General features: G+C 38.1%; 2 protein-coding genes across 7 annotated transcripts in view; one reads left to right on the plus strand and one right to left on the minus strand.

Moving 5' to 3' along the window:
- ST3GAL6 (ST3 beta-galactoside alpha-2,3-sialyltransferase 6) overlaps nt 1-23,282 on the plus strand; it is an 84,683-nt gene extending 61,401 nt beyond the window's left edge. Inside the window, exons 11-13 of one of the 4 annotated variants that reach the window (XR_008422443.1) lie at nt 8,954-9,019; nt 14,367-15,203; nt 22,950-23,282. Coding sequence is in view for 2 of the 4 variants with exons in the window: in XM_053903248.1 (XP_053759223.1) it covers nt 8,954-8,974 (21 nt within the window). In the remaining 2 variants the exon portion in view is untranslated. Of the gene's footprint in view, nt 1-8,953; nt 12,200-14,366; nt 15,204-21,191; nt 21,269-22,949 lie in introns of those variants that run through there. The other 3 variants (XR_008422442.1, XM_053903248.1, XM_053903250.1) reach the window with 3 other exon arrangements.
- The window catches only part of DCBLD2 (discoidin, CUB and LCCL domain containing 2), an 88,363-nt gene continuing 65,319 nt past the window's right edge, over nt 2,837-25,880 (minus strand). For 2 of the 3 annotated variants that reach the window (XM_019448137.2, XM_019448139.2), the window contains 11 exons: nt 25,453-25,586; nt 23,958-23,998; nt 22,925-23,140; nt 22,059-22,183; nt 16,507-16,657; nt 15,630-15,716; nt 15,357-15,482; nt 12,366-12,459; nt 9,002-9,051; nt 5,668-5,805; nt 4,083-4,590 (listed from right to left, as the gene is read on the minus strand). In XM_019448137.2, coding sequence (XP_019303682.1) covers nt 4,121-4,590; nt 5,668-5,805; nt 9,002-9,051; nt 12,366-12,459; nt 15,357-15,482; nt 15,630-15,716; nt 16,507-16,657; nt 22,059-22,183; nt 22,925-23,140; nt 23,958-23,998; nt 25,453-25,586 — 1,632 coding nt within the window. In that variant the 3' untranslated portion in view covers nt 4,083-4,120. Of the gene's footprint in view, nt 3,803-4,082; nt 4,591-5,667; nt 5,806-9,001; nt 9,052-12,365; nt 12,460-15,356; nt 15,483-15,629; nt 15,717-16,506; nt 16,658-22,058; nt 22,184-22,924; nt 23,141-23,957; nt 23,999-25,452; nt 25,587-25,880 lie in introns of those variants that run through there. The other variant, XM_019448138.2, reaches the window with a different exon arrangement.

Consider the following 25,880-nt stretch of genomic DNA (forward strand, 5'->3'; position numbering starts at 1 on the left):
TTAATCTTAAAAGCAGCCCTGAACACAACAGTGGGTTATGGTCAAGGAAATCTAAGACCATACTGGTTTCATTAAGCTTTTAACTAAACCAGGATTATTAATGAGTAATTTCATGGAAGGTGGTGTTTTTGTTTTTAAGGTGAAGGAAATAGGCTAAACATGAAATTCTGGATAATAGCCTAAGAATACAATTACTAAAGTCTGGTGACTGCATTATTTTTAAGTTTATACAAAGAAGCTCCAGGAGACCATTGTTAAACATCATTTTCTGCCTTGTTTAATATATTAAAATTTGAAAGTTTACTATTTGAATTAAATTAGGAAAAATGAAGACGACACAGTAAGTTAAACCCTTAAGAAGATTCAAGCTGTTTTTGGATTTAAATGGTATTTTCATGAAAAAAATCTCAACTGTCCACGATTAAATCACATCTTCAAAGGGAAGGCTTATCTGGATACCTAGGGTGCATCAGAAGAATCCCACTGGATGCAAACAAGTCAAAAACCAGTCCAGCGGAGGTGGTGAGCTAGTCTCCCTTCTCGTTTTGGGGAGGGAAGGGTATGGGGGTGAGGGAAAAAGAAGTTACAGGAGGGCTGGAATTAAAAGTTCTCAGGAGGGGAAAGAGTTGAAAGAATGGCTGTCTTGAACAAGAATTACCACTGGGAGACGATGGAGACCACCCTCTCTGGAGTCTGTCAAGGGTGAACTGTTAGAGGGGACGCAGGAGTAAATACTTAAGAGTATAAAGGGGGAGGACACTCTGAGGTGGAAAAGACGGGTATTAGTGTGACCTGTTCCTCATACCACAGAGCCGTAGTTTGCAAACTAATTTAGGCTTCAAAAAAGGATGGTGCTGGCTCTAGTGAAAGTAAAAAACCACCGGTAGCATTTTCAAATGTTACTGTACGGACTAAAATAATGGCAGGCAGTACAGTCTGATGCTAAATTGAGGGATCTGGCATTTTGTGTGGTATGAGAGAAGGCTACAAACCTCAAGGAAGAAAATTCTCAGCAAGACACATATATATACAATTTATTAAAAACACAAGAACACATTAAAATTTCACTATTTATACAATCTAAATCCTAGCAACATATACAAATACTGAGTGACTACAGTACATGCCGAGGTAAGAAAAGTACATTCTGGGAGAATCACTGACAAACCATTTTTATCTTCCAATATGTATTTCAGTATTCTGTTTGGTTTCTACCTTTCCCAGTGCAAAAAAAAAAAAAAAAAAAAAAAAAGAAACTAGTCACAAATTGGAGCAAATAAGAATTGGTGCCACAGTTGAAAGTATTTTAATAACCATCCAACTCTTAATTCATTTTGCAGTTTAGGGACTTCAAGTTCAGAACAGAAAGGCAGAACTAATAGGCAATTTTTTAAAGGTAGAGCTTAATTGATTTCTCTTAAAAGAGTGTGACAAGTTTTTGGCCCACAATGCGTCTTATCGTCTGACATGGCATTTCCATAGCCCTTTCACTCTCCAGGTGACCAGGTGGAGCCAAGGCAAGGAAGTGCCAAGCTTTCTCAGTTTCCAAAGAATTATGGCCACATTCATGTTTAGATGAGTGCATTTTCTGCTGGGGCATCGGAGGGCAAGAGTATACATGACACCGTAATTCCAACTGCTGTATAAATTCTCTACACAAACCACTTCATCAGCGGATAAACCCATTCAATGCAAAGTGCAAATAGTGAAACATGAATTTAAATAACTGAACTAGACCCCGCATATACAAGAGGATCTATTTAGTGTTACAGCTTTTAATACAATACAAATCAGCATTCACAATATCTTGAACAGTGCTGGTTCCGAAGACCATGTGTCAGAAGTCAGTGTGATTTTAGGAAACCTGGAAGGGCCACACGTGCTGTACCATTGTCTGACGATTGTGCTAACAGGAAAAAAATTCATCCAAAAAAAGTGACTTACGCGTCTTTTTTAAATGTTTCAAGCAAAGAATAAAAATTCAAGGGAATTTTGAAAAAACAAAAAAAAGGTTACTTTCACATTTTCAGTTGTTACTTGATTGTCTCCACAGATATAGGTATCAGACATAGAAATGGGGTTACAAAACCCAAAAGCAAAACTCTAATGTGAAAACAAACGAACTCAAAGTACAATATCAGAACTCTTTGAATCAGGCTCAGCTCTTCATTTGGAAAGTAAAATATATTTATAAAAGCAGTAAAAACTTTTGTAAAAATCACTGGTAGTTCAAGCACAGCACAGTGGCAAAAAAACATGCATCAATTAAGAAAACATTTGCTTCTCAAAAGTTCTGTGGGAAAATCCCTTACACGACATTAAATAAAAAGAACAAGCATCTTTGGGAAGATGAAAGTTTCTCTTAAAGCTTCTAGAACAGGCCTGTGATTGGGTGAATAAAAATAAATTGGTTTACTCCCCCCCCCCCCCCCCCCCCCCCGAAAGGGGATAACTGCAGTAATACATGTGCTTTACACATTTGTGTCTTAATAAAAAGTTCAACATCTGTGCTTTTTGTTTCAAAATATTTGAAACAATATGAACTGGTTTTTTTCAATGAATGAAATTATGCAAAGTTGTCTGGAAAAGCAAATGATACCAACAGAAATCATAAGACCAGAGGGCAGAGAGGCTGCAGCGTAGTTGGATTTTTGAAGCAATGCTTTAGAATACTCATCTACCTCAGGAAGCAAGCAGAATGAACACGGTCCTCAACTCTAGCAAATTCTGGAAACAATCTGGTGGCACGAGCCAAAAGAAAGGTCTAGATCCTGATGGGAAATTACATGTCAAGATTAAGTCTACACACTGGGATTTATAGAAGCAGAGATGCCAAAGACTTTGAAAGGTTCTTACACTAGAGGCTGGTAAATTACAGATGCTTTTCATTTCACCCATCTAAAACTACTCCTGGGCAAATGGTGACAAAGAAATTGCCTGGAAATTTCACAAACAAGCTGTAATATTTGCTGGCTCGGATGCCAGAGCCTGTGTTCCCTAGGTATGGTGGAAAGGACTGTTCACACCTTCCCCCATACAGATGAGGGCACAGTCACACACAGCTGAGGAATCCATGTGGGCTTTATATTTCTTTCAATATTTTACTGTGGATCATTAAAAATACTGACTCCCAAATACCTTTGGATTCAAAGAAAAATCCCTGTATATTAAATCAAAGAGGGCAAATTGTTTTTGGTTTTTTAAGGTAAATCCTTTCTGAGAAAGGATTTTTGCCTTTCAGTGTGGTAAATAAATATAAGGGGGTCACGTTTACGGTGTTCACTTAGACGCTCTTAAGTTTTCACAACTCGCCCTTTGCAGATAAATTTGGAGGGAGGGAGAGAATCTGTTACAGCTGTGTAAAATTAGAGGATTCATGAGGCTGATGAAACAAGCATCACTCGCTAAAATAACTCAAACATTTTAAAACACGAGAATAGGGCTGGCCCCAGACAGAGCAAGCAGGGCTGAAACCAGCTCACGTACCATGAAATGTTAAAGCTCTTGAGGTGTCAGAAGGTGAAGAATCAATCACCTTGCCCATTACAAGTCAGTTTCCCACCTATAGATCCTTCAAAGGAAAGAGGAGTGTACGACTACCATCAAAACAATGATTATATCACTAATTTTTGGAAAAAAACCCACAAAAAAACTGTAAGGTATATAGAAATAGAACAAAGAAATCCTGATAGTACCCACCTTTCACAAAGCAAAATTTCAAGCCATTAGACATTTCAAGAACAGTACCGTGCGTTATTGCCAGTCCGGCTTACACAGCCATCTCTTGAGTTCATCAATGTACCTGCAGCATTGGTAATAAATACTCTCAGTGATTCTTAAATTTCTTTGAAGTGCATAGTAGGGAGCTTTTTCTGTATTAAAAATAGTGTTTTACAGTAGTAACAAAGAGGATGTTTGAAATTTAACAGGCAAGCAGTAACTGCCACAATAACACTTTTAAAGCAAGATGGCAAGATTAGTAGTTCCCTGTACCTCGGTCATCACATTTTCCCAACCACATCTGTGACAGATACGTAATACATTCTATATATTACTACCACTAACACACAAAAAAGGCCATGTGCTTTAAAACGATGCTTTATGAAAAGCAGCATCACCTTCAAAGAATTTCTTTAAAAACATCACATTCACCATCCCTCCCAGCTCCTGATCCCTCCTGGGTGCTCTGTGGCACCTGGTACACCAGTTCGTCTGGGGCACTTGGACCTGGCTTCCCACCTTTTGGGGTGTCATACTGGGCGCGGGCGGAGGAGCAGCTGTCAGTCCTGGAGAGGAGAGTGTTATATGCTCCTACTACTGGGGGAGCTTGGTTCCCTGCAGCTTTGAAAGTAGACGTTGAGGTCAGCCCCACTGAAGCCGTGGGGTGTCCAGACATATCCATGATGATGGGGGTTGCATATTCGGGCCCAGTAATTGGCAGTGGTTCAGCGTAGGCGTGGTAAACTTCTTGCACCGGGGAGTTGTAAGGATCTAAGTCAGCATAACTCGCTTCTTTTCCTTCTTCTGGTTTAAAGGTAGATCTCTGATGAAGGGTGCCAACAATTCCTCCCACCAGTGGCTGTGCATACTCTGGGGTATCACAGAACAAACCAGAGAAAAGTCACCTCATTCATACAGGGATCGTTCAATTTAGGGGGGCAGCAGTAGTCTTACACCAAAAACAAACACTTCTTTAGGGCACTTTCTTCATTATCAACACGGACCTATGGATTTCTCTACAAGAACTTCAAAAATTAATATTAAACATGTTATGTTTCAAAAGAAGTTAACATGCCACAGAGCTTCAATCATGAAATTTTACCAAACTGTATATGCTCTTCAGGTTTATAGACAGTATTTCACTGGTGAAAAAAAAAAAAACCCACTCCATTATTAGAGTAATATTTTCAAATATGACACTGTTTAAAATACGGGGCGCCTGGGTGGCTCAGGTGGTTAAGCATCTGACTTTGGCTCAGGTCATGATCTCAGGTTTATGAGATCCAGCCCCAGATCGGGCTCTCTGCTGTCAGTGTGTGTACAGCCTGCTTCAGATCCTGTCTCCCTCTATTTGCCCCTCCCCTGCTGGCTTGCTCTCTCTCTCAAAAATAAATATAAAAAACTTTTTTAAAAAGAAAAATAAATAAATGTTAACAGAATAAATACTGTAAGGCTCGCTATGTCCTTCCTGCTCTTAATACTCAAATAAAACTCCAGGTAAACAGGTAACATGCCCAGAGCTTGTAGAAACGGATGCTCACAGCTAAGGCACAGAAATGATTCTCTCAAGGTCACCTTTTTAAAAAGCAGTTCTAGGGGCTCCTGGCTGACTCAGCGGGTTAGGCGTCCAACTTTGGCTCAGGTCATGATCTTGCGGGGTTTGTGAGTTTGAGCCCCGTTGGGCTCTGGGCAGAGAGCTTAGAGCCTGGAGCCTGCTTTGGATCCTGTCTCTCTTTCTCTCTGCCCCTCCCTGCCTCATGCTCTGTCTTCCTCTCTTTCTCAAAAGTAAATATTAAAAAAAAAAAATTAAAAAGTAGTTCTACCTCAATAAAAGAGCTCATCTCTTACATATGAGAAAGATAAAAGATACTATAAATCCCAAAGCACTTTCCAGCTAAGCAGAGCAGCGTCTTCCCTGACTCTGTGGCGAAGGCTGCAAGCAGTTACCTGCAGAGTCCGTCTGCAGCACTGTGGTGACTTCTCTTGGACTCAAATGATTAACTTCGCTGCTGCTGTAGCGAACTGGGGTTTCTTCATGTTCCACTGATTTGGCAGGGAGAAACTGCTTCATTCCTTTCCACCAACCTTCATTGTGATTGTAAGCAATAAAGACCATTAAATAAAAACCTGCCTCTGAACGGATGATACTGTTTACGGAAGCAATCCTGTTGCATTTAAGCCATTTTTGTAGCACATCTACACAAACTAGCCTCTATGTTCAATCTTTTTGTTGTGGTGGTCGTGGTAAAATACGTATTACATAAAATTTACCGTCTTAACCATTTTTAAGTGTGGGTCAGTTGGTTTTAAATACATTCACACTCTTGTGCAACTATCACCACCATCTATCTCTATCATAACTTTAAATCTTGTAAAAACTACAACCGTATCTCCATGAAACAGTAACTCCCCATTTCCCATTCTCCATCCCTCCTGGTCCCTGGCAACCACCATTCTATTTTCTGTCTCTATGATTTTGACTCCTTTAAGTACTTCATCTAAGTGGAATCATACAGTATTTGTCTTTTTGTATCTGGCTTATTTCACGTAGCATAATGCCCTCAAGAGCCACCCATCTTCTAGCATATTGCAGAAAATCATTTTTAAGGAGAAATTATATTCCACTGCTTGTATACACATTTCACTTTTCCACTCATCAGCTGATGGGACACTTGGGTTGCTTCCATGTTTTAACTGTTGTGAATAACTGCTATAAAAACAGATGTACAATCAGGTCTTTGAGACCCTGCCTCTAATTCTTTAATTCCGGCATACCTGGAAGTGGAGCAGTGGGTCATATTGTTAATTACTTTTCATTTTATGAGGAATTGCCATAGTGTTTTCCACAGCGCCCGAACCATTTTATAATTCCAACCACAGTGCACCAGTTTCAGTTTTTTGGCAGGAGACATCCTAATGGGTGTGAGATGTAATCTCATAGTTTTCCCTAAAGATTAGCAATGTTGAGCATCTTTTCATGTGCTTATTGGCCATCTATATATATTCTTTGGAGAGATGTCTATTCAAGTCATTTGCCTATTTTTGAATTTTGCTGTTGGTGTTGAGTTTTAGAAGTTCTCTATTCTGGATATTAATCCTTTAGCAGATACATGGTTTGCAAATATTTTCTCCCATTCTGCGTGTTGCCTTTTTACTCTACGGATAGTATATTTTGATGCACAAAATTTTTAAATTTCCACGAAGTCCAATCTATTTCTTCTTTTGTTATTTGTGCATTGGTGACATGGCTAAGAAATCATACCAAGTCCATTGTCATCAAGTTTTTGTCCTGTGTTTTTTTCTATCAATTTTATTGTTTAAGATATTATGTCTTGGTGTTTCATTTAATTTTTACAAATGGTGTCAAGCAGGAGCCCAACTTCATTCTTTCATATGTTAACATTCAATGTTCCCAGCACCATTTGTCATTACCCTAGTGGTCTTGGCATCCTTGCCAAAAATCACTTGTCCAGATTTGTGACAGTTTATCTCTGGGCTCTCCACTCCACTCCACTGTTGTGTACGTGTGTGTTTATGCCAATACCACACTGTTTTGAAATCAGAACGTGTGAATCTTCCAGTTTTATTCTTTTTCAAGACTGTCTTGGCTATTCAGAGTCCCTTGAAATTCCATTGGAATTTCTGAATGGATTTTTCTATTTGTACAAAAAATGTCATAGGGATTTTGACAGGGATTGCTAATGAATCTATAGATGACTTTGGTTAGTATTGACATGTTAACAGTATTAAATTTTCAATCCATGAACACTGGGTATGTTTCCATTTATTTATGTCTTCTCAAATTTCTTTAGAAATGTTTTATCATTTGCATTACACAAGTCTTTCACTTCCTTGGTTAAATTAACTCCCAAGTATTTTATTCTTTTTGATGTTATTTTGTAAATGAAACTTTTTAGAATTTCCTTTTCAGATTGTTTATATATAGAAATGCAACTGATTTCAGTATATCCTTTAATATATTTAGTATAGTATATCCTGCTACTCTATTCAGTTATTGGTGCTAATAGCTTTGTGTGCATGAGTGCATGCGTGTGTGTGTGTGTGTGTGTGTGTGTGTGTGTGTGTGTGTGATCTTTGGTAGGATTTTTCTTTTTTGAGAGATTTTTGGTTATTGACTCAATCTCTTCTATTTCTTTGTGAGTCTTGGTAGATTTTGTATTTCTGGAAATTTGTCCATTTCATCTAGGTTATGCAATTTTTTGGCATACAATTGTTCATAGTATTCTTATAATCCTTTTTATTTCTGTAGAATTGGAAGTGATGTCTCTACCTGCATTTCAGATTTTAGTAGTTTGACTCCTTTTTTCTTATTCCATCTGACTAAAAGTTTGTCAATTGTGTTGATCTTTTTGAAGAACTAACATTTAGTTTCACTGATTTTCTCTTTTCCATTCTCTATTTTGTTTCTCTAATCTTTATTATTCCTTCCTTCTGGTAGCTTTTGGTTTAGTTTGTTCTTGTTCAAAGAAATTCCTTAAATTATTTTTTTTTGATAGAGTATCTAATGCAAAGCAGAACATGGTAGAAATTTCTATTCAAAGCATATACAGAAGCAAATCATTGCTATTAAATTGCAGCCAGATATAATGTGCCTATTGTAGGGTGGTTTTTCGGTAAGTTTTTCTGAAAAAATACTTCCCAAGATCTGCCTTGGGGTGTTAGCAACACAGGATCTGCCCCTACCACTGCTCTTTCCTACCTTAGTCACAGCAGTGAACTCTTTTGGCTTCTAACAGTTGTTCCCATAGTGAGACTGGAAAGGGGGGAGAGCCTTAGGGGACCTCTGGTGTTACCTCCAGGAATCTGCCACACACAGAAGGAATTAAGAAAATGGCAGCTCATCATGGCAGAGATGGCAGACCTCACGATTCTGAAACCGCGAGACTCCGCCTGGGAAATACCCACAGCAGAGGGACAAACACACACCATGTTACCAAGACCAGTCTTTCACACAGTGTTCACACAGGCCCCAAAGAAAGCTGGTCTCCTCAAAAAAACAGACACATGGGGCAAATCAGGTTGTCCAGAAAAAAGGAAGAGAGTGCATGCTATGGGAAATTCTTACTTTTCATTCTGTTACTTATTGACTACAAGAGATTGCACAGAAGAGTAAAAATGATCAGAATGTTAGAGGAACACCATTTTTCTAACAAGTGCTGGGGAGTTTATGTGGGCCTGAAAAGAACTTTCCTCTTTTACTACTGCCACCTAGGGAGGTGGGAGTTCCTTCTGATGGAAGGAGATGCAAAGTCTGAGTTACCTGCCCGATCCCAGTAAGGTAAGTCATAGGTGCCTTCAGTTTTTTTCTTTCTGGAAAAATACAGAGACAACATGTTAGCAAATAGAGTGAAGTCACTAGTAAGACAGCTCTGAATCTGCAGGATAAACACTAAAGTTAATAATTAGGAGTATACATTTCCATCTACTAATCTACCTGGGGGAATCCTCTATTTCATTTGCCTTTCAAAGTCGCCACTGCTGGCTCATAAATTGGACTCTCAATAAATTTTAAACAACTATCTCCTGAGATAGTTATTTTGTTACCCAAGGTATTTCCCACTCAAGGGGTGAATGAAATGGAAAAGCTGAGTCCGCAGATGATAAGAGTCAAACTAAAGACTTCGGGATGATGTGGGTTGTATGGAAAAATTACGTTAGGTGTATTTTGGTTTCCAATACAAACTTTATAAATCAATTGATTCACAAAGTTCATAGAAAGAAACATCCCCACATTTGCTTCTGCATTGTTATTTTTTCCAACTATCTGTTTTCCTTCCGTGGTCTTTTGTTCCCAAGGAGTTTATAGTGTCCTATATAAGCATCCCAGTTTATGTCCGTGCTATCTTAAACAGTGATAAATGCCAGAGGGAGAACAGGATGCTCCATGCCTGGGGGGGGGGGGGGGGGGGCAAAAGCCACACGTGCAATGAAGATTCTCCCTAGTCCACCCTTCAGAATTCAGACATATTTTCCCCAGGAGAAATCTCCCTCCTCCCCGTTAAGAATTACTATCTATAGGGATGCCTGGGTGGCTCAGTTGGTTGAGCGTCCGACTTTGGCTCAGGTCACGATCTTGTGGTTCGTGAGTTCAAGCCCCGCATCGGGCTCTGTGCTGACAGCTCAGAGCCTGGAGCCTGCTTTGGATTCTTGTCTCCCTCTCCCTCTGCCCCTTCCCTGCTCATGCTGTCTCGCTCTCTCAAAAATGAATAAATGTTAAAAAAAAAAATTACTATCTACAAAGAGCCTTAAAAGGAAGTGTTCTGATTCAAGAATGTAAATCTAATTAAAATTAACACCCTGCAAGCTAAAGAAAATGCAGAAATTATTCTAGTGTATAATGAGGACAAGACAGTTATGTGATTTGCTCAAGACACAAATGTGGCTTTCTCAAAGAGCCCAAGCTGTGTGCTTTTCTTACTTGAAAACATTCTTCTCCAGGATAAGACTTTATTTGTATTAGAGATGTTAAAATCTTCCTCACTTTAAAGTCTGGCTATTATTTAAAACATGTCATTTTTTAAAAATATAATGTAAAATTTGTGGAAGAAGTGGTAGGCACTAAAGCTGTTAATTAAAAACTGAAGTGCAAAGTAAACAATAAAGGGCTGGCTTAATAATTAGTTTTCTTCTTGAAAATCCTGTAATCAACCTAAGACTAAAAAGTAAAAGGAAACCAATAATCTTTTCTAAATGGAAGTCAGATACCTTATATAGCTAAGACAACAAATTAAGTCTGACTACTAGGCAAAGGCTGTGCTAGAAAAGATTTTATAATAATCTAAAGTGGCAAAGCCTCAGGTTATTTATTACATGTTAAGTGCTTAGAACAGGGGTGCTTACCATGAGTTAAGGGTTCAGTAGGTTGCAGCTGAGTTTATTATTATTCTCCTCCTGGCTATTTTCCACATCCCCTTCATGAATCTCTTTTACTCCTCATGAAGTCAGTCATTAGCAATTTCAACCACATTCTTAGAAATAACTTCAGTTCTGTAGCTCAGACCTTTGGTCCTGAACAAGCATCTGTTTCTTGAGAATCTGAACATCCGTAGGGTCCTTATGTGCCCGCTGATCTCAGGACTTGACTGCCGCCTCCCCGAAAACCTGATTCCCAATCCTTACCCTGCTTTAACCCTTGGGGACGGGAATTGACTGCCTGATAATATGTCCAGGGGCAGAGGTGGTTCAGAGTGTGGGCTCTGTGCTGTCGGGGCCCAAACTCCACTCTGCTGCATATACACCGGGTGACCTCGGACAAGTTATTCATGCTCTGTCTCACTTTCTTCTTCTGTAAAATGGGATTTATAACAGTACCTGCTTCATTGGTCGTTTTGAGGATTAAGGAGTTAAAACATGTAAAGCACTTAAAATAATGCCTAAAACCAGCTTTAATTTTCTATAAAAGCTAGCTGTTGCTGCTGTTCTCACTGTTACTGTTGCTTCTGTCCAGTTCCCTAAGAGCACTGTGAACTTTCTTCCCTGGACTTCCCTAAAGCCCTTGCTCTTCCTTTCCCTGATTCCCTCATAATAACTTGTTGGGTCTCTGCTCAGACAGACTTCTTAAAACCATGAGTCCAGGACCACCTGCTTTTTCAACTTCCTCCCATGGCATACGCTGTGTGGTCAGTACTATTGCTGACCGTTTCTGCATCGTTATCTTCTCCATCCCGTAAACTCTGGGGCTCACCACTCGACTCCCAGCGGTCAAAACTTAGCACACGGCAAGAGCTCAAATATTTGCTTAACGAACAAATGAAGTCATTCTCTTGCTCCACCAAACCTGTCCCTCCTGTCCTTTCCACTCATGACATCCCTACTGGTCCAAGCGCATAAGCCTGAAACCTCGGATCATCCCGAGTCCCTCCTCCTTCCGTAGCAGCCAGTTGCGCATCATCTGATAATCTCACCTATGTGCTTCACCCTCCTCGATGACATCCTCATCCACAGACTGAGACCTGAATTTGTCTCCCCGAAGCTCCCGTCCCCAATCCAGCCCCAGGCCGCACCTCCACAGTTCCTCCTCGGTGCTCTCCCGTGCCAAGCCTGCACGTGAGGACTGGCTATCCCGCCTGGACTCCACAACTCTGTGCCTTCGCTCAAGCACACAGTCTGGGCTGTTCCCTACCTTCCTCCATCTGGGCACATCCAGTGGTCTCTTTACGGCAAAACAAACTTGAGGCTCACTCTTCCCCGCAGGGAAGACTTCAGGTAGCTCTCCCAGTTCTCACACCTGTGTCTCCGGCCCTTCATAATAACCCCTCAAGGCATGTGCCAGTTCTTTATTCTGTGAGTTAGCCCTGCCTAACACCTGGGACACAGGAACGGTGTCTCTTTCTTTCAGGAGATATTACTAAGCACCTACTGTGTGTCAGGCTGTTCTTACACATGTGTATATTCCAGCATGTAAAGCAGATTTTGCTATAATAAAGATGCGCAGTAAATGACTGTGCAATTGAACATACTCGTGTTTTATGAAAAGGAGAAACAAATGTATTTTTACCTTAATAACTACCTTACCTTTCCTTCTCAAAAAGGTGAACCGTAGTTTATCTTCTAGATTTAGTGTATACTTCACATTTGGAAACAACCCTCCGAGGCCCCGTCAGGGGAGCTAGCTACGTACTGACCTGCTCCTCCAATGCCAGGCACACACCACCGTGAGGATAAGGGTGCTGAGCACCATGACGAGCACCGGCACCAGGACCGCAGCCAAGGCGACATCTGCAAACACATCAAAGGCAGACTAGGGAAGGGAAAGCGGGAAGGTTCCCCAGGTCATCCCTTAAAGCTTTTGTGTCTCAAAAGCTACCGTTCACAATATTTATGAAATGAGGCCGGGCAAGTGTTGGTAATGGCAGAAGCCTTCACAGACACGTGGAAGTCTCTCACACTATTTGCTTCACCTTTGTACACGCTTAAAATTTTTCATTGTGACTTTTTAAATCACCAAGACAAACTGAAAGGCAAATAAAAAACTCAGAAAATATCTTTCTGAATATGTGGTAAAGGATTACTATCATTTATATATTACAGAACATCCAAGTCAAAAACAAACAATAGAAAAATCAGAGATGATTGAGCAATACAATGAAAAAACACAAGTGACCATTCAACATGTTAGCATTACTAGTAATCACAGAAACAGAAGTTTAAGCAAGAATGAGATGCCATTTCTGTTTATCGAATTGGCAAATATTTATAACAATAATTGCTAGGAAAGGTTATTAGGAAACAGTTATTTTTATGGGACTTTAAATTGATACTTTCTGGATCATTTTGGGGCAATACGTATAAAAATCAATTACTTAGCAATTCCATGTCTAGAATTTATTCTTAGAAAAAAAATTAAGACAACATTCAAAGATGCATTTTTAAGATGGTCTGTTTCTGTATCTGCAAATGAAAAACTGGAAATAATCCAAATGCTCAACAATGAAAGGGAATAAATACATCATGGTGTCCTCATAGTAAAATATTATCCAGCAATTGGAAATGATATTGCAACATGACGGGGAAAATATTTATAGACAGGGGAAAGCAACAACGTAGTGTTATGTATAAAAAAAGCCAATGTGCATCAACAGGGCAGAAAGTGACAATGCTTGAGCCTGCAGGGATCAGGAGATCATTTAATCCCCTTATCTCCCTCCACAGATAAGGAAGTCTGGGCCCAGATACAGAAAATGGTCCACCTCAGGTCATTTGAGCCATCAGTTTCTTCCCTAATCTGGCAACCCTGTCCTGGCAACTGCTGATGCCTGCTGGGGGCTAAGCACCAGACACTGTGTTGGGCCTGACCCACAGCATCTATTGTACCCTTATAAATGTAGCCAAAAGAGAAAAAGAGGCTGCTGATACAGGAGAAGGAGAGGATAACGCATAACCTGAGGCCTCTGAGGGCAGAGGTGGATCAGCCCTGGGCAGGACTAGGAACTTTGTTCTTCAACGCAGCGGAAAGAGGGTACAGGTGAGTTTGCAGGCTCCACAGATCGGGAGCGTCCTTCTAATTGCTTCTACTTTCTTCATAAAGTTGAAGAGGTAACTAAGAGTAACTAAAGAATCTCTGGGTCAAGGGTTTGAAAAATATGGAAAAGTGACTGTTGAGAACAGAAAGAGCTAACCAGAGAAACAAAATGACCATGGGCTGGTGCTGAGGGCTCCCCGGAGGGAGGATTCAGGAAGACACAGGGGCACAAATCTGATCATGATATGATTTTCTCCAGCATCACTCTCAGCCTGGATGTAAAAATGGAAAAGAAATGCATAAAACAGGCATCATCACTCAGGCTAGAAAGCACTAAAAATTCAGAAAAATAAATGTGCTTTATCCCTAAAAATGTATAACTGGAGAGAGAACCATCAGGTTCAGGTGGATACAGGTCGATTTAATCAGAGGTTTAAAAAATCTGCTTAGGTTCACAAAATAATAAAACATCTACACAGTACCATCCCACAGAAAAGGAGACAAGGAATCTTTAACTGGAAAGACCTCTACATTCTTTTATTCTTTTGAAGAATCCTAGCTCTGGAAGAAAATGCTTTAAGGATACTTTCAGTCTTGAGATTTTAAGATTCTATAATCAGATTTTAAGACGAGCAATACTTTAAATGGCTGTTCTTCCATCCAGGCATGTGGCCTGGAATTCTGCCCAAACAGATTTCTTCTGCAGACTGGTAAGAAGCTTTGTGGGACACTGAGATCTTGTCTCTAAGAAGTCTTGCTTCTCTTCAGCTTTTCCAGCAGCATGAGAAAGAAAATGGTCTGTTTAGAAAATACCTTAGAAGAATTGAAAGAAAGTGACATGTGGAAAGCTGGGAGAAAGTTATCTGCATCGGGCAAATTTTCAGAGAATGAATAAAGTTCTGTGTGGCACAAGTTAGTTGGAATGAATTACTTCCTCCTCGTCTCTGCATGGTCCTGAAAATGCTTTATCTGCCAACAGCGAAATTAATTCCTCTGACACTGATGGTTTTTTCTGAGTCCAACTGAAATTTTGTTTTTCAACAACTAGTAAAATCAAAGTACTATGTTTCATACATGTTAATACCTTATTTATCATTCATAAAACCTGAAAGTAAATCCTACTACATTTATATTTATAACCGGAAAAAACTGATGGTAAACATTTTAAAAACAGAGACCAAAGTTTTTTAATGAACATGTTAACTCACAGTACTTTTTAAAAAGTGTTAGTTTTCACCAAAACTTATTTTTTACCCCCCCTTCCCTTTTTGCCACCAAATTTTCTCTCCAACAAATTAATATATAGCGAGAGGAAGAAAAAACGTTTGTTTCCTGCAATGGTTTTAGTTATTTTTATAAATAGAGACGTTTGGCTGTGGTGGGGAAAAAAATCACAAGAGAAGACCCAGAATATAGCAGCCATCTCTAAATATTTAAAGAACAATTCTACATGGCACTGGAGAAGAGAAATCAGAGCGATGCAATCAGTCTCTTCTCTAAGGTAAGGAGTAAACATTTTTGGCTCTTCTTAAAAAACACAGTTAAGAGGAAAAGAAGCTGAGGGTTTAAAAACCGGACGTGTTTCTGAAAATTGAAATTACAAGCAAAATAAAACACGACCCACGTAACGGGTGCTAATGTGGGGGCCTGGTACCTTTGGTTACATTCGGAGTCACGGTGGTGTTTCGGATATCAGGAGTGGCAGTTGTTTGCTCCGTCTGTGCAGGAAACTCATTGCTACTACGAGGCTGTAGTGGTTGAGTAAATTTGGGGGCTCGACCTTGAAAAAAGTTTCAAATACTCTTTATTCTTTTGTCTACAACAGCTTGATTAAAACAAAGTTCTTTTACAATGCTTTTAATATGTTTTTGGAAAATTATACCACAATCCAGGGACCACCGCATTCTCACACATGAAGCAGGCATACCTTTGGCTATTTTTGGAGGGGTTGTGGTGTTTCTGAGGTCATTGCTGTTTCGAGGAGGTGGAGTTTGAGTAAGTTTTGGAGGACGACCTTGAAAAACGGTTCAGAAAAGTTGAGACATTTTGCTTATGAGAGTCATAGTTAAAAACAGTCATTTAAATGTCTTCAACGTTCCCTAGAGTAGTTATTTCTGCTCAGCGATTTTAAATCTCGGAGAGCAATATGTCAGAAGGATAAATATACTATGCATTAAATGTACAAACTTACTAGGATTTCTCACTTTTTAAGATAATTATATTCTCTTAAAATAATTTCCTTAGCGAGGAGAAAACGGAGGAGGTGAATAATGTTTAAAGCTACAGAATTATCATCACAGTCTGACATACTACTCATTCAAGTCACTTAAGAAACATTTGAGGGCCCACTGTGTGGGGGCATTCTGGTAGGTTTTGGAGATACAATAGGAAACAAAGTATTAAAATATTATGTAATAGCGAGGGAAGTTATTTCCACTTCTAATTTATTCAGAGGAAAAGGCACTTGGACTAAGCTTACTGTTATAATCATCAGTGTTTGTGATACAGTATATTATGCTACATGAGTCCTGATTAAAAATTAAGATTGAGACTATGCCTGAAAAAAATCACATTATATTATCTCATCGATGATATTCTCTCTTCTTCCACCTGTAACCTTTGAAACCATTCTGATACTAAGTTTTTAATAGAATAATTATTTCTTTGTAAAATTTCTTTAAGAAGATATTATAATTAAAAGCTAAACACTCACATTGTCGTTTCTTATTTTCTCTGAGAACAGCAAAGCCATTTTAAATGAATCCAGTAAAAATAACATATCTTAAAACATACTATCACTTTACCTTTAGGAATAAACTGACATCCAAGAAGTTCAATTTTCATGGCAATTTTCTGCTGCCATTGGGTAGGATTCACTCTAATAAAACGTGCAATAATTGGTGGCAAAAAGTTATTACGCACATCCTGGTGATAATCTTTGTTTCCTTGAAATATCTTTAAAAAACAACAAAAAAATGGTACTTTACATCAGCAGAGGTCAAGGTTAAATTGTTCCACTGAAACATGTTTTTGGTTTTTTTTGCTCTGGGCCTTAAATGAGATCTGTAAGGTATGACAGTAAGAATTAATTTCTCACAAGATAAATGAATTGTAATTTGGACAAACTATTAAGAAACTGCACATTCTTCATCAAAAACTTATAAAAACATTGAATACGAAAATGATTTTAAGATGATTCGAACATAACAAAAATGTTAACTTGGCAATTTGGGAAGAGGGCTTTAATTTCAATGAGTCAGTTTAATTCCATTAATAAATCAGTAATTCTAGTGTAATTACCAACTATTTAAATATATTAATTTTCTTTTCAAAGTAAAGCATAAGTGAACATACAATATCTTAGAGGAAATGCTTTACTGTGTACTTTTCATAATTTTTCTTTCAGAAGAGAGAAAGTGAACGCACACTAAGGAATACATAAGTTATATACCTCCACCTACTGGATAAACTACATAAAGACACTTCCCACATTAACCATTTTCATCTTGTGTTGCTATCTGAACCAGAAAAGTGATTCTGAAACACTGCTCCCTGACGAATATAATGATCTTAGGTAAACAGCAACAAATGTATTATAGGTATCATATGAACAGTCTTTAGATAAAAATACTATTTCAACGGACTATCCCATTCCCTCAAACATTTCAAGGAAATAATGCTAGTATGGAACACTGCAAGAGCTCTTATTTACAAAGCATTTTCATTTAATTAACTCAAATGTTCTTCATGACAGCCCGATGTAACAGGCAGAACTCAGAAAGCTGAAGCTCACAGAATGTAAATGGACTGCATAACCAGTCAATGATACGAGCAGTGACTTGAGTCTCTGTCTTCTGACTTAATTACAGGGCTCCACTAAGCAAAAAGTCCTTGCTCCTTCAGGCTAAATCACCTGGCTAGCTTCTAAAGACTATTACTAAATCGGTATCTGCCTAAAATCAAAGTACTTTCTATCTTATCAGTTCATGTTGCAGCAGATAAATAAATGTTTAGCTTTTCCATCAAGTCATGTCTGGATATTATGGCTGTTTTATTTTGGCTGGTTCACATAGCATTAGACTAAACTTCTAAGACGTGTTAATAGCTTTCATTTTCTACAAGGGCTGAAGTTGTAACAGTCTTCACCACAGATAGTTTCTTTACATGCAACTGAAGATTTAAGGGGAAACTCTCGACAGATCCTAGAAGTCTCTCTCTCTCTGCAGTTCTCTTCTTTATTTCCTCAGAAATAAAAGCAATTATTTGTTGTCTACTGTATTAGTGGAGCAGGAACAATAGTTTAGACATAAAAACTAACCCTGAGATCTTACTCCACACTGGAGTTTCATTTTTATAGAAAACCTTAAAGGATAAAGATTTTATATAAACTAAGTAAAAAAGACTTGCTCTGTCTGATCTTTGACCATTTATTATAAGACCCTGTGTGTAAAGAGGTCTGTAAGGTGTCATGAGGATAAAAATGGAAATGGAAGTCAAAGTTCCCACTCTCTCCAAAGTTCCCACTCTCAAGGAACTTAAATTTTACTGGATATTACCACACACAAATATGGCAGCTATTCAAAAGCAACATGTTATCAAGTTGTATATACATTCCCATCTTTTTTTTTTTTTTTTTTTTTTTGCTGGTTAAACATTTATTTTGAAAATTCATTTGGTGATTAGATGATAAACAGAAAATGAGCCAGTATCTTCTACTTTTTATCATTTCTTTAAGCTCTGAAAAACCACAATAAGACACAATGTCATACATATGGACAGAGTAATACAAACCAATGCTGAAAGAAGAGCTGGGGATGTTATTATTCTCTGAGTAGGTGTGATTCACCAGGACTTGGTCAAGGGCTTCAAGTTAGTACTATGAGCACCTCCTATGTGCAAGGCACTTCAGAGCCGTGAATCTGAGCTTCTAACACCAGATTTCCGGAAGAGCCACCCACACAGCGGCCAATCAGGATTTCTATGCCAGTGGCCTGTGTGTCTCCTGGTTTATTTCCGGGGCCAGGAGCACTCCTTGCCTGAGGCTTGCTTCTTCCCCTCTGAGAAGTTATTTGCTCTGATGCAGATGCCATGCCAAGGGACAGTGACTCGTTCAACCCTCACCACTGGGTTGGCAGCATATCAGAGCTGAAGCTTTCAGCAGGGGGCTCTGGGCTTTGAAAGGAAGGACCACATTCTATTGTTCTTTAGGTACATTCCCATCTTCTGAAAAGAAAACCAAAAGCTGTCTCAGTCTGTATGTGCTCATGATGCATGTGTGCATGCTTATTTAGAAAGGGTGTGAAAACAGAATATACCAATTACTCTGGAGTTGGAGGTAGATGAGGGAGCAGATGGGCTAATGTAAGTGAGCCAAGAGACTGGTATTTTATATAATTCAATGTAAAGACTTCTACTTCTATCCAGGACACTAATAGAGACTAAATTTATTCTTTGACCTAAACATCTGAAAAAATCAGATACAATATATAAAACAATGGTTTTTAAACGTGGGACAAAAGGTAGTATAGGGCAATATTCCCTGAGAGAAGAGAAACACACGAGGTGAACCCTTCAATTGCCCCAATACTGTCTGGAGACAGCCTTCGTGTCTCAGTGAATTGAGAACACAAAGCTCAGAGATGGAGAGGCCAAGGCAGCTAGAATTTGCAAGACAGGGTATAGGAGAGAAAAGAACTGCAGAGAAAGAGAGACTTCTAGGATCTGTAGGGAGTTCTCCTTAAATCTTCAGTTCCATGTAAGGAAACTATCTGTGGATGGGAAAAGAACCACTGAAAAGGAGTCCTTTTCAGGGTTGGGAATAGCACATGTTACCAACAGATAGTGTGAAGAAAACTCATTTATACATGGGACTTTGGGTTGAGTACTTGGAACACTATTGTCTCTGTAGTAGAAAAAAAATCTGAACTAAAAGCGCTCAGGTCCTGCCTAACAAAGCTAAAATGTAAACCTTAAAAAGACCAAATAATTCCCAAGTAACCTAACTGCATACCAGAATAAAGCTAAAAATATTTGAGTAATAAAAAACACTAGCACCAAACAATGTAAAAGTTCACAATGTCTGGCAACCAATAAAAAATTACCAGGCATGTAAATATTTTACATAATATCCATCAACACAAAAAGACCCACATGGGAGCACCTAGGTGGCACAGTTAAGGGTCCAACTTTTGATTTTGATCTCACAGTTTGTGAGATCAAGTCCACGTCAGACTCTGTGCTGACAGCGTGAAGCCTGCTTGGGGTTCTCCCTCCCTCTCCCTTGCATCCTCCCTGCTTGCTCCCGCTCCCCACTCTCTCTCAAAATAAATACACTTAAAAAAGAAAAAAGACCCACATGTGACACATTAGTAGACAGAATTAGCAGATAAGGGCATTAAAAGAGTTATTATATACTCCATATGTTTTAGAGGTGGAAAAAAGCATGAGAATGTTCAGGAGAGACTTGAAAGAAATTTTTAAAAGCCCAAAACTGAAAATTTTGAGGTAAAAATACAACACAGAAGATAAAAATACACTGGACAGGATTAATAGATTAGATGTTACAGAACAGATTAGTGAACTTGAAGATAAAACAATAGAATTTTCCAAACTAGAACAAGGAGATTAAAAAAAAAAAAATGTGTAGAGCACCAGTGAATTGTGAGACATCTGCAAGAGTCATAATATTCATGTAGTTAGAATTAGAGAAGCAACATATTTGAGAAAAAATGGCCCACAATTTTCCAAATTTGATGCAAATTATAACCAACAGATCCAAGAAGCTCAAAAAAGCCCAAGCAGAAGAAACACGAAGACAACTACACAAAGGTACATCATAATCAAACTGCTTAAAACAGATGATAAAAAGAAAATCTTAAAAGCAGCTAAGGAATAAAAAGGCACATTACCTATTGAGGAACAAAGGAATTCTCACTGGAAACAACGCATACCAGAAAACAATGGAGGGAAAAACTACATCAACCTAGGTTTCTATACTTAATGAAATTATCTTTCAAAAATGAAGCAAAAAAGAAAGTCTTTTTCAGAAATATAATTCAATGGTGCTAGATGTTTTTATAATAGGAGCATGGATAATTCTTATAATTTCAAAAAATTAACTATATTCCACAAGTATAACCAATATTCTACAAATAAGTACAGATGTGCTCAGAGTAAAAAGTAGCCAAGTTTGGGGTTAAGCAGAAGAAGATAAGTATAAAGACAATACGAGCCTCACCAAAGATGAAGGTCATGTGATATCAAACAGAAAAGAGGGAAGATGACCTTGAATAACAACGGAAGAGTTTAGATCCATATGACAGATTATAGGAAGCCCCTGGAGTTTTCTGACTAGAGAGATAAGAAAAGTGGTAACTGAAGATATATTAGCAAATCATACATATGATAGAGAACTGACAGCACCATATGGTTGAAATTAAACTCAGGGAAGTTTCACTAAAAAAAATTGTGCTTACAATTTCAATTCTAGGTGATAAGAAATCTACCCTCCTTGAGCACAAGGATTCGCCCAGTTATAAGATCTTTGTGGTGGATCACGAGCCAGAGGTACTTCTGCCTACTCCCCATCCCTTATCATCTGCTCTGGACCATTTCTGCATTATCACAGTCTACTAACTAAAACAACAATTTCATAATTACCACAGAAGTTAAGAAAATTCTTCAGGTAGGAAAAAAAAAAAACAGAAGTTTCCTAAGACAAAATTTGGGGAGGTAATCTTGAAATGAACTTTCAAATCTATATCCTATACTATAATGTACTTTTGCCTTTAGCTTTTGTCTTTTGTCCCCCCTGGCCTACAGAAAAGCAATCTGGGAACAAAATTAGGCTCTCCATCATTCTTTGGATTAATAAGAAAATCTTAAGAAATTACAAGTTCATTTTTAGGATTTCTTTTTTTTTTAAGTTACCACTACTTACTCAAAGTCATTCATGTAGGCTCTATGCCCAAATTCACTCATTCATGTAGATTCTACGCCCAACGTGGGGTTTGAATTCATGATCCTGAGATCAAGAGTCACATGCTCTACCACTGAGCCAGCCAGGCAGTCCTCCTTTTTAGAACTTCTTCATAAAGTATCTAAACAATTGAGTTAAAAATGTAGCGAAAAACATCAGGAAAGTACTTACCCTTAAAATAATTAAAAAGGACCTGGAACCACTAAGAATTTCCTAACCACAGTTAGAAGAGTAAAGAAAGCTAAAAACCAACACAAGGTAAAATAACCAGAAGAAAGCAGAGGCCAAATGATAACCAACGTTAACATCACACAGGAGAGCTTCCTTGATTTTTGGTAAAGGCCCATTTTTAAAATAAAACCTTGATAATCATTTTACCTTATCCTGCTCCACACCAGGCTCTCTATACACCGTCCATCTCTGTCCATCATCGCTGTATAGAATTCTGTAGGCTGACACATAGTAATTGTGTTCCACCATGGTGGAGCCAGTGGTTACGATGCCTAAAGAACGCAGAGTGGCTTTCATTAGTGTGCACGGTCTGATCCTTGAAGTTTGTTCAGCATTGAAGCCCAAATACCTAAAGTGTACTGTCCAGACATTTTTGCCAGTAGCACATTACTGTCTCTAAGGGCCAGGTTTCATTATAATAGTAAATAAATCTTTGGCTCTGTTCCCTTGTAGAGACACATGAATTATGGGTGTACATAAGGAAAGGACTATTCTGTTTTGACAGCTTGTGTTCACATCACTGTAAAATATATCTTACCTACCAAGTAACAACGACCCCCTGGGAAGGAACAGATTAAAACGATTCTTTTTTTCAGAACCAAATCGACATAAATCTTTAACAAAAATTACTTAACCCAATTCTAATCAATTATTCTAACCATCTGATGAACTGCTCCAAATAAATTTATATTCAGCACATGAAGAGTATTATTTATAACACTTAAAATGAACTCCTTGAACATAAATTTCTTTTAATGATGATAAGAGATGTCAAGATCACTTAAATGAAACAGTACCTTAAAAGAATCTTACTACAATGAAAAAGCAAAGTTAATAAAAATCAAATACCAACCCCTCTCCTCTGCCATGTTTCATAAAACCACCTACAGTAATATTTAACACCATACAATTACATTTGCAGTGACCTAATTTTCTATGAAAATCTTCGATGTTATCAGGTTTCTGAATAAAATCAGAACCAGGAATCATTCTAGAAAAGTATGTCTCCCAACCTGTTATCTTCTTTTCTTTATTCAGATCTATTTGTAACCACTGATACTCATCGGCGGCAAAAGCAGCCCAAGGAGGTCCGGGTTGCTTCAGCCTGGCTTTCTCAGGTTTCCAGCTGTTCTCCCGCCCTGTGTGGTCAGTCCACTCCAGCACAGACGATGCTGTTATCTGCGGATCGGCAATCACCCCGGATTCCATCCCCAGTGTGCCGTAACAGCCTGAAACGACAGAGACAGTAATGTGGTTTCCAGATATAAATTCAAAATCTGTATAAATGTGCTCATTGGAAACTTTCTATTGTACATGTAATTAATATATACTATGCTAATAACACACTGTAATACAGAAATTTCAAAAGTAGGCGATGTTCCTGGTTCTATGTCTTTGTGTCTTGTCAGGAAATGGACATATTTATTCACAAGCAATAGCCATTAGTTTAGCAGCAATGCATTATCCTCTTCCTGGGACACTGTCTTCAGACCAGTGGATGACTCACTCCCCACTGCCTTCAGGTGTTTGCTCAGGTGTCACTTTCTCCACGAGGCCTTCCCTGACTCCACTTAAAACTCCAGACCAGTCCCTCCTGCACTGCCTATCCTCTTTTCTTGACTTACTTTTCTACATTTTCTATAATATTATAGAGTTATTTATAATTTATTTATAATTTATTATTTATTTATAATTTGTTTATCCACTGTTTCCTGTCAATCTCTCAATACCAGTATTTAAGCACCAGGAAAGGAGGATTTTGTTTATTCTGCTCACTTTTGTTTCACTAGCACCAGAACAGTGCCTGAAAAATCAAAGATGCTCATAAATATATTCTGTTGAATTATTTCCTCAAACATAGTAAAAAAATCACCTTTCCTAAGGAACTTCCCAATAATATAAAACCTTCAGTTATTCCATCCATTGTATTAGTGTGACATATGAAAAAGTGCAAAAAAACAGCAATTGGCATACTGCATGACAGTGTTTAAAAAATATTAACAATTACACAATTATAGTAAGTTACAAAGTCCATGAAAGGCTTACCACTTGTCTTAAATGTAAAAAGACTTGTAGATAAGTGTCCCCTGAAAGAGAGAAAGGTTTTTCTTGGTGACACTCATATATTGACTTCCCCATATTTGTCTTAGTAAAACTTTTTCTTTTGTTTTTATTTTACTATACAAAGAACTAAGGATATTCTATGGCCATTAAACAACTGATACTGTTCTTAGCCAAAAAAAAAAAAAAAAAAAAAAAAAATCTGCTTTCAAAACAGCTTCTGAAATCAGAATAACAACTTCTGATCTCAGCATCAACAACTTTCTCTACAAGTATCTAGTGCCTGTATCACACATGAAATGTGCAAGTATGCCCATGTAACCTTTAATATGTACTTAATTTTCTTTATCTTTCATGGAAATAAACGGATTCCTCAAACTTTTATGTGTCATTTGCTTTTGTTGCAAGTACATTGTAACTCTCAGAGAATGAGGCTCAAGTTTCCTGGGATAAACAGAAAAAAAGCTGACTACAAATAAGAGAGCTTGCACTTGTTACAGGAATAAGCACAGCTCAGAACAAGTTTAAGCTGCAACCCAGCACATCTGGATTTCAAAGTAACAGGCAAGTTAAGTGCAGTGGGAAGAATGGAGGGGGAGGGGAACACGTGACTAGTTTACCAAGGACTCTAAAGAACCTGGGGGGATAAAATCATCAGTGTATGCTCCTGACTTCAGCACAACATTCAAACCATTATTCCAAATGGATGTGACCCACCCTTATTTTTTTCTTAAGGTATGAAAGGAAGAGAACTGATGAAAAAAATTCTTTCTAAAGGTAGAAGAGGGGAAAGGAATGAAAGAGTCTGCGTAAAATCATCTAGAAGAAACCAAGAGATGGAAAGGTAGCTAAGTCTTATATATATATATATCTTATATATATATATATATACCAAGGATGGGCAAATGATAGCTCATACAGGGCCTGTTTTGTATGGCCAGGAGCCAAAAATGCTCCTGTATTTAAATGTAGTGTATTTTAGTATGTAGTCCTGTATTTTATGTAGTGACCATAAAAATACATTCTTCAAATATTCTCTTTGGATTAGAGGAGGATTTGTAACACTACTACTTCTGATTTATGTCAAAATTTAATTTATACTGAAAAGTATTTCAGTTATCTCAATCCATCCTAGGTCACACAGGCTGTAAGAAACAGAGCACTTATGCCTCCTGATCTTTAAAATGAAATAAAAATTTGGCCACAGACTTTTAGACCCTTACTCTTGAAACTATTTAAGCACTCAGGAAAGAACAAATCATCCTCCTAAATGACTACCTTTCTGATTGAGAACATGCCAAGGTAGTGAGACCTGGCCTATATTCTTCAGGATATTCAGACAATCAGCACACAAAGATGGGAGTGCTCACCCCACCATTGTGATTCCATGAACACCATTAACAGTGATGTTGCTCAGGTCTAACTAGTCACTATCCCACCCCTGCCCAACCCGCTTATCGTCAATAACACATATACTTACACCACAGATGTGACGTTGTTAGCCAAAGAACTCTCATAATACGGGATACCTTTACTAATTACAACACTGATTTGGCCACCCAAAATGTTTGACACTACTCCTGCGTGCACACCAGCCATGCACAATGGTGAGGACTTGAAGAAAGGAGAAATAAAACATTAGTATTTAATTTTCTTTGGGTAATTTATAAACAAGACACGTATGCTTCCTCAAGAAAGGAGTTGACCCAGGCAGTATTCTCAGTAAATATAGGATTATTGATGTGATAACAAAGAACAGACTTGTAGCACAAGAATGAAACATTACATAATACAAAAAAAAGTAATAATAATAATTCCTTGAAAATAAGATTAAAGCACAAGAATGAAACATTACATAATACAAAAAAAAGTAATAATAATAATTCCTTGAAAATCGGTACACATCAA

This window comes from Panthera pardus, unplaced genomic scaffold (assembly GCF_024362965.1).
Source record: "Panthera pardus isolate Hobbes unplaced genomic scaffold, ASM2436296v1 HiC_scaffold_16, whole genome shotgun sequence".
Classification (NCBI taxonomy): domain Eukaryota; kingdom Metazoa; phylum Chordata; class Mammalia; order Carnivora; family Felidae; genus Panthera; species Panthera pardus.